This window comes from Schistocerca nitens, chromosome 2, assembly GCF_023898315.1.
Source record: "Schistocerca nitens isolate TAMUIC-IGC-003100 chromosome 2, iqSchNite1.1, whole genome shotgun sequence".
Lineage (NCBI taxonomy): Eukaryota > Metazoa > Arthropoda > Insecta > Orthoptera > Acrididae > Schistocerca > Schistocerca nitens.
Genome location: NC_064615.1, coordinates 676,465,355 through 676,474,938, shown reverse-complemented (window position 1 = coordinate 676,474,938; position 9,584 = coordinate 676,465,355). Strand labels below are relative to the sequence as shown.

Genomic DNA, 9,584 nt, shown 5'->3' with positions numbered 1-9,584 from the left:
ATGTCTATTACAAGCAGCTTTTCTCTTAAAAATACACTCTTTCAACTGACTTTCCAGTCTTCTTTCTTTCTTCCTTCCTTCCTTCTTAATATGTTTCTAAATCTGCAGTCTCTCTCTCTCTCTCTCTCTCTGTGTGTGTGTGTGTGTGTGTGTGTGTGTGTGTGTGTGTGTGTGTGTGTGTGTGTGTTTAGAGAAAGGGAGAGTTGCGAGTTGTGGCACTGTGTAATGTGTAAGCCATATTTCTTTCAGGTATATGTTGCTGTGCGCTGAAGTCTGTGTTACATAGTCACAGCTACATAATCATCATTTAACCATGCATTTAGTAATTTGAATTCAATTTGTGGATATTTGATTTATAGGTGTGCCATGAAAAAATTCGTGTTCTCTCACATGAAGCTGGAGCACAAGTGAAACAAAAGGGTCTTGACAATGATTTGCTGGAGAGAATACGTCATGACCCATACTTTTCACCAATTTTGTCTCAGCTGGATGATCTCCTAAATCCATCAACTTTCATTGGAAGAGCTCCAGAACAGGTATAAAGCTTTACTTTACTGTTAGTAAACCAAACACCTTGTTTGTCTGTAATGGATTCAATTCTATATTAACTTCCACATAAATAGTAAAAATGATTTTAGAACAATAATTTACTTGTTATTTATGGTTGCTTATAAAGAATGGCAAGTCACAGCACAGTTATGCTACTGATGGTGATACAACTTCAGTGTATATAGATAATGAAATATCTTCTAAGAACTTCACAGTGTTCTGTACATCTGTTCCAAACCCAGCTTTTTATTTTGAAAATATTCATGTATTTTTCATTTTGTTATTGTATTCATCAGCACACTTAAGCACATTATCAGGAAATTGTTATTGATGGAACTTTGAAGTATTGTCTTCCCTTCTTTCACAGGAAGATGACATACTTGTTTCAGTGGTTTGTTTTAGAATATGACCTTCAAAGAAAAATAGTTGTATACAGTTTGTCATGTTAATGACATATCAATTAGGAAGACTGAATTTAATATCTTGTATTGTGAGGTAATGGCCAATGACACAAATGCTACGAGTTTTGGAGATAATATCAGCTGAAACAGGTATAACATTGGCAATAACAAACGGAGAGCCAGATGGCAGTTGAATAAGATGAGCATTTTGTTTTTTGAGTGCACAGCTAGTTCATTTACAAATGGAAGGGGGTAATAGAGAAGCAGTGGGGTAATCATTTACAGGCGTTTATGTACCAAGAATGAACTGCAACCAATAATCCCTTCCACCCTGGCTTGTGTGTTCATGTGGGTTTTGTTTTGAATTTGCCATGGCTCAACCACATCATTTTTCTCCAAAATGCAATGATTCTGTGAGTTCCTGGCATGCATTTGGCATCTGTTTTGTTTTCATACTGTGACCTCCAGAGCAGAACAGATCATTTCAAAGAATAAGAAGACAAAGCCACACATATCGGAGATGCACTATACAATATATTATTCTCAATTTTCTTTGTTTAATGTAATTCCTGCATTATTTTAGGCTGGGAATGTATCATTCAATGTTTATTACGTGTTTAGACAAGTTTTCAGAAGAACTTCTGTGAAGTTTGGATGGTAGGAGACGAGGTACTGGCAGAATTGAAGCTGTGGGGATGGGTCGTGAGTTGTGCTTGGGTAGCTCAGATGGTAGAGCACGTGCCCGCGAAAGGCAAAGGTCTCGAGTTCAAGTCTTGGTCTGGCACAAGTAGCTTTAAGAGTGTTGTGATTATAAATTAAATTATCTCTATCAAATTTTAATACTACATTTGTTAGTACAATAATGAGGCACATCTCTTCTATAGATTTCCCGTAATTTTCTCTTTTATAATGAACCAGATGGTCAATTATTACAGAGAATATCTTGGTAGCGTGATATTGCACTGTAGTATTTTGCATGAAACACATTCAAAACCTGTTTTGATTACCAAGAAATGTATGATTCATGTGATTTTTTTAAGTTATTATTCATGACTAACAGAATGATTCTGCAACGGGCTTGCAGGTAATAAAATGCCATTCTTGTAAAAAGTAAGCTTGCCTTGTCTCTTACCTTTAAGTAAGGTGGTTAAAAGCAAACAAGAAAGAACAACTCTCTTAGTCCCTTACTTGGATTTTCACCTTTCTGATGATCTTTTCAACATGAAACAATGGGAAATCCAGGATGGAATGTAACAATACCAGAGAGGGAAAGTTGCTACTCACCACATTGCAGAGATGCTGAGTCGCTACAAGTACAACAAAAAGATTCACACAATTAAAGCTTTTGGCCATTAAGGCCTTTGTTAGCAGTACACACACACACACACACACACACACACACACACACACACACACACACTCGTCTGCAGTCTCAGAGAGCTGAAACCACACTGCGAACTGCAGCACAAGTGCATGATGGGAGTGGCGACTGGGTCGGGGTAAGGAGGAGGCTGGGGCGGGGAGGGGGTAGGGTAGTATGGTGGGAGTGGCAGACAGTGAAGTGCTGCAGCTTAGATGGAGGGCAGGGGAGAAGGTGCGGAGGGGGGAGGGGTTACATAGCGGAAAGGAGAGAAACAAAAATAAAGAAATTAAAAGACTGGGTGTGGTGGTGCAATGATGGCACACTGTTGGGTGGCTTGCAGAGTATAAATGTAGATGTTGATGCAGATGTAGATGTAAATGTAGTGCTGGAATAGGAACAGGGAAGGGTCTGGATGGTTGAGGACAGTGACTAACGAAGGTTGAGGCTAGGAGGGTTATGGGAATGTAGGATGTATTGCAGGGAAAGTTCCCACCTGCACAGTTCAGAAAAGCTTGTGTTGGTGAGATGGATCCATATGGCAAGGCTGTGAAGCAGTAATTGAGATGAGGGATATCATGTTTGGTAGCATGTTCAGCAACAAGGTGGTCCACTTGTTTTTTTGGCCACAGTTTGTCAGTGGCCATTCATGTGGACAGACAGCTTGTTGGTTGTCATGCCTAGTGTGTGTATTGAATACCTGTTTTGTGAACATCAGATGGTAATTTTGATTGCATGCTCTTACTGTTTGTCAGATGAAAGCTTGTTGTGCCAGTTTCACAGCAGAGGATGGATATGTTTAGAATTACATAAAGGGTTGCACAGAGTAGCCAAGTGATGATGTAGTTCTATGGAAATGATTGCAATTCATTCCATACAGACTACAGCTAATGATCTCATACAAAGGCAGGCATTTTGTAACAATATTAAATAATTACTGACTTGGAATTAAGGCTTTTAAGAAGCAGCCTTTATGATTGTGAAGCAGATTTATTTCGTCTGCACTTGTGAAAGGAATCAAAAGTACAGACAGGCTCAGGAAAACTTCCTTCAGTCACCAAATCAAATGTTACAGAGCAGAAGTAAATATGTTTGTGATGTGAAGAAACTAAGGCTAATTTTTCTCAGTGAAGTGAACTACCACAGCCCTTGTCCACCAACTCAAAAGGAGGAAGTAAGACTGATGATCATTTCCCAACAAGATAGGACTTTATCACACAAGCACTTGATTAGAATGAGATTATCTTCTGGATCTCTGACATATTACATATGGCAGGGATGTAGGGAGGGGATGCACATCATGTACATTCATGATTGGCATAAAAACTACAAACACTTCTCTTTGACATTAAGCATTTATGTACAGGCTGGGTGAAACTATAGTGTTATGAATTGGTTCAGTATGTAATGACATTGTAATTAATGTTAATTAATAATGAAAGGAGTGAAAGTAACAACTTGCCTTATAGCTGAGTCATTGATAGATACATGAACAGGAGTGAGAACTGATGACTGAGTCAAGTTGCAGAGCTGGCACAATATAGCAGACTAAAACAGCTTATTAGTGCAAGTGTGTGTTTGTGTCTGTGCATGTGCACGCCCATTCTTTAAGCTGTACGGTAATTTTTTGTCTTGATAATAGCACTACAGTTGAAACATATTGGTTTGTATATGTTTATTATTAATTTTTTTGAAACGTTTGGTATGATATTAATAGTAGTGAAAAATTTCCTTGTGACGACATTTATATTTACATTTGTGCTCCTTAAGCTACTGTACAATGCATGCTGGTGGACATACCATGTCAATATTAGTGATTTTTTTGCCTTATTCCATTAATGCAGTGAGCAAGGGAAAATGACTGTTTATATGTTTCCACATGAACCCAGACCTTCCTTATCTTATTTGCATGGTTTGTATGCAAGATATAAAGCAATACAGTGCAACTGTCACACACTTTTTCTCTAACACTGGTTCTCTGAAGATTATTTTTCAGATTCGCTGAACACCTCAGTTACACTGATGTAAGGGTTGTATTGACCTTCTGTGACCCTAATAGCATGTAGCCAAATTGGTTTGATATCTCCAGTTGTTCCTACTTGATAAGGACTCCAAACAGTGGAGGAGGTCTCTGTGATTGATCTCATTATTGCTTTGAATGCAGTTTCATTTACAGATTCACTGTAATCTCTCAGAACCCTCCTAACAAGTCTCTGATAATCTCCCTACTACCGATTATACATATTTATCCCATTTTGTATTGTTGTTTGGTATTAGTTCCAGATCTTCAAATGATGTGATTGGCTCCAGAGTTTTATGATTAACCTTTTAATGAGATAATAATAATAATAATAATAATAATGTTTATTTGTCCATGTTAACTTTAGAGTCTTGGACATCATCATTTTTTGTACAATTATGTCCATATCATGTCATTATTCCAAGAATGAATATATACATCAAGTAGCACATTGTACATCATTCCATGCAATAATGTTATAAACACATTAGCACATTATATATCACTCCATACATATAATGATTATATACATCAATTAGCCAATTATAACAATACCACCACTAATATACAGCAGTGTTTAAAAGAATAAACTAACAGTACTGCAGTTCAGAATTCTTTTAATGGGTATAAACATCTTTCTATTAACAAATTTTTCAACTTGCCCTTGAAAAGATTGCCTTGGAGTTGCCTTATATTTTTTGGCAACTTATTATAGAATTGTCTCCCAGTTACATATGGACTGTGGTCTGTAGCTTTCTTGTTAGTCCATATCCTATGATAGTCACTTTTGGCTCAAGTATTGTAATTATGGGTGTCACTGTTCTTTACACTATTTTCCTCATTCTCTTTTACAAACATTATGGCCTTAAATACATACAATGAGTACACAGTCAGTAATTTATAATTTTTGAAATAGTTCCTACAGGACTGGCATTTGCTTATATTAGCAATTATCCTAACTGCTCTCTTTTGAAGTCTGAAAATGTGATCCATATAGACAGTGGGTGCCCAACCCCAGACCTCAATCCCATATTGCAGATGTGAGTGTTTAAGGACAAGGGGAGCTATTATATTTGCAAGACATTTTAGTAAGTAAATATGACTAGAAACCTTATTACAGGTGGAGCCGATATGCTCTTTCCAAGTGAGATGTTCATCAATCAATATGCCTAAAAACTTATGTTTGTCAGATGTTTCAACTGTAGAAAGTGATTGGATATGAGTATTATTAAAATGTAGCAAGAACTTTATTACTACAGTCTTGTCCTTATTCAGTGTAAGCTTATTCACTGTTAGATATTCTGTGATCATTTCAAAGTTCTATTTGTTGCTTTGGACTGCTGCCTGCTCTGTACAGCCCCAGCTAATAAAAGATGCATCATCAGCATAGTTCACTAGTTTGGAGTTTTGTGGCTGTGTTATATCATTAATATATACTATAAACGAGAATAGTCCAAGTATACTTCCTTGAGGAACTCCACAATTGAGAGTTCTGTATGCTGACTTTACTGTTTCGATCTTACTTTCATTCTTATAATTTAGTTTTGTGCACTGTCTTCTATCACGGAGATTCGTTCTGTAGTATGCACTCACAATTTTGTAATTGTTTAACTTAAAACTACGAGCCTCTTCAGACTTGCATTCATTCACAATATACATGTGTGGTTTACATTCTCCTAGAATTTTGTCAGTTTGCTCTATTTTGTTAGTAATGTACTGAACATTCTGAAACATTATCTTACATTTTTTGTCTTTCTTGATGCAGTCAGTAAAGCTTTCATCTTCGTGTGTGCACACTGATGGCCAATTTGCACTAAAAAAGGAACGTCAGTTTCACTCGAAAGCAAACTATTTTTATATATGCGGCTACTGAGTTCTATCTTTTCAGTGATCAATATGCTTACTTTTTCACAAAGAAAATGCTTACCCTCATAGTTCAGATGCAGTCCGTGTTTAGAATGCATGCCCTTATCTAGTGTGCTTATGTCTAGAATTAAACATTTTTCGTAACTTGAACACAATAATTTAATCCTGGAATTTGTTTTTATAATCTCTTTGTTTACACAAGAGTTTAGCATTAAGTCATGTCAGTGTGGGATGGTAACAACAATAGTGTTTTTCGATTTGTTTCATTCCAGAAATTTAGACAAACCTCCCAATACACGAATCGGCTTCATTACAAGCCACATCATTTGAACCTGCTATACATGCAACATAGTCATTGTCGTGCGACATTTTGCCGTCTAAAGATGTGTTTATTACAATGTTATTTGTTTTTGCACCTGGCTTCACCACACTGCTTACTTGCATATCTTGATTAACACTTTGTAGAATCTCAGCCAGCTTTCTTCCATGACTGTCAGCAAGCAAGATACTATACACCTTCCCATCTAGTCTCTTTCTGAATGTGTGAGCAATTTTAAAATGGTGCAGGCTTCTGAATCAGCAGTATTGGAACCCAGTGAGGTAACTGTATGAAACAGCTCAAGCTGTTTCAAATTATTGAATGAATGAACATGTGATGTGAATTTTTTGTGTACTTTGAAATCAAATTTACTGATTGATTGTGCTTCTTTGATTTTCAGCCTGATCTAATTTGTGGGAGTAAATTGCAGTGAACTGTCATGGCCACTCTCATTCACAATAAATTTTTATTTTGACAAGTTGTGAAGCTCCAGGCTCCAGTTTCCCCACTCATTGTGATAACTACTGTATAATGGATTGTCTAGTTAATCCAAGGACAGTCCTTTCTTCCATACATTCCTGTATGTGGACTCTAAGAATCTCATACACCTTTTACATCCAGTGGGCTCTCAAATGAAAGAGACGTGTTTGTAAGAGGTTTGATCAAAAGTAAATTTTTTTTCTCCCCTCCGAAGAATCTTTATTTGTTCAATATCAACTTTGTCCCCTTCAATGTAATCCCTGTCAGATATAGTAAATATGTGCGAGCACTGTTTCCAATCTTGGAAGCACTTATGGAGCTCACTTTTCATTATGATGTTCAGCTCTTTCAGCGATTCTGTTCTTATCTCATCAGTGGTGGCAAAATGACAACCTTTCATGGTTATTTTCACCCTCAGGAATAGAAGAAAGTCACAGGACGCCATGTCCAGACAATATGGTGGCTGAGGCCACGTAACAGTTTTGTTTTTTTTTTTTTTTTTTTTTTTTTGCCAAAAAATCACGAGCAAACATTGAGGTATGAGCAGGAGCATTATCGTGGTGCAGTTTTTACGAGTGGTTTTGCCACAATTCTGGTTATTTTCTTCAGATTGTTTCACATGACTAGTGCATAACTTTCAGATAGTATTACTTGTTGACTGTATGACCAGATGGCAAGAACTCAAGATGCACTATCCCATTGTAATTGAAGTAAACAGTGAGAAGAATGTTTACATTAGATGAACCTGTTGAATTGTTTTTGGTTTGGCTCTTCAGGCAGTTTCCATTGGGAGAATTGGGCTTGATTTTGACATCATACTTAATACCCATATTTCATCACCTGTTGTAACCTTATTTAGAAGTTCTGGATCGTTGTTGACTTCATTCAGCAACTCCTGAGTGATGTTTGTGAGGCTTTGTTTTTGGTCAAACATTAGGGGCCACTCAAAGATACTCGATGAGACTTGAATGTGACTCGAAGCAGCAAAGTAAGCTTGTGCTTTTTCTACCCTCCTTCTTTGCTTCGAGCCCACCTGCGGCGTTATCACTGGGGGACGGGACGGCGAGATGTGAGCCAAAGGATACGCTTGACATCATTGGCAATATCTCAGACGGTGATTAGGTGACTTTCCAGAATCACTTTTCTTTACTTCGTGCACGTTGTTGTCAGTATGTTTATTCCACTTGTAAATTTCTGTCTTCCTCATAGTAGAGTCACCAAAAGTCACAGTCAACATTTTAAATGTACTACTTCACTTTATTACATTTTTCAAGCAAAATTTGATGCAAATTCTTTGATCCATCTTTTTTGAAAGTAAAAATCCGCTGAGCACTCAAAATCACTTGTAAGCTTTTTGACTGTAAACAATAAACAACATATTCTGAACAGCTGAAAATGGAAACATATGTCAGGAACATGTGTACCAACAAGATAAAAGAAATTGAAAATCTGAAGTATAAAAACCACAAAATTAAAAAAATTTGTGTTACTTTTTTATCACACCTCATGTGATACATACAAATAATTGCTAGTTCCTTGTTGTGTGCAGAAGCAGTTTTTGCAACAAAACATATAATGTTTGTGGAGTAAATAATGTTATCCTTGCTTATGTACTACAATGCCTCAGTGCCTGGAGACAGTGGCTCTCTCTCTCTCTCTCTCTCTCTCTCTCTCTCTCTGTGTGTGTGTGTGTGTGTGTGTGTGTGTGTGTGTGTGTGTGTGTTTTGTAGTTGGAAGAAGGACTTTGTCCAAAAGCTTAAATATTTTAGCAGTCTTTCTCCTTGTGCCTGCCTGTGACTCAGCATATCGTCTATGTGGTGGGTAGCAATGTATCCTTTATCTGTTGGTGTTATTCCATCCTGGACTTTCAGTTGTTTGATACTGATCAGAAACGCTCTGCTAGAGATATTGCATAATGCCACAGCTCACAGCTTTAACAACATATGTTTCAATTTGAACATTTACATAGTAGCTGTAGTCATGTGTCATGTTTGTCTTGCCATGTCAAATCATCTATTTAAAAACACTCGTACTACTTGTGCTGTTGTTATCCATATTTTAAATGCTATTTATAATATATACTCCTTTTTCTTTTGACAATACTGTCTTGTTTGTTTCAGGTTACTGAGTTTCTTGAGGAGGAAGTTCAACCAGTTCTTGAAAAATATAAAGGGAAACTAGGAAAAGCAGCAGTCCTGGAAATATAGTGAATCATGAACTGCAGATTTCTTAACAAAGAAAAAGACTTACAAAAGTTTGCTGATATCATTTTTATTTTGAAGATACTGTAGTAATACAATTTGTAAACAAATAAAGCATTATTGTTCACCTACAGATGTACTGAGTCTTCGACAAGTAATGCCATAATAAAGTGCTTTACTTTAAATTCATGTAAGTCAATTGAATTTGGAATTCAAAAGCAAATTAATTTTTAACAAAAACAACTCTGTTAAAAGTCTTGTTGAAGATCCAGTTGCAATATTTGTTTCGTGCTTCCAGCAGCACATCGTATTCCAATGCTGCTGCTGGTGTATCCTCCCCCAGGAAAGGAAAATCCACTTACGAAGGTAGCTATGCAATAATTAACTT

The 9,584-nt window shown here is 36.7% G+C and overlaps 1 protein-coding gene across 1 annotated transcript in view; it reads left to right on the top strand.

The window, feature by feature from the left end:
* LOC126235238 (adenylosuccinate lyase) overlaps positions 1 to 9,381 on the top strand; it is a 52,257-nt gene extending 42,876 nt beyond the window's left edge. The window contains exons 8-9 of the mRNA XM_049943970.1: positions 360 to 536; positions 9,116 to 9,381. Coding sequence (XP_049799927.1) covers positions 360 to 536; positions 9,116 to 9,202 — 264 coding nt within the window. The 3' untranslated portion in view covers positions 9,203 to 9,381. The remainder of the gene's footprint in view (positions 1 to 359; positions 537 to 9,115) is intronic.
* The last annotated feature ends 203 nt before the right edge of the window (positions 9,382 to 9,584 follow it).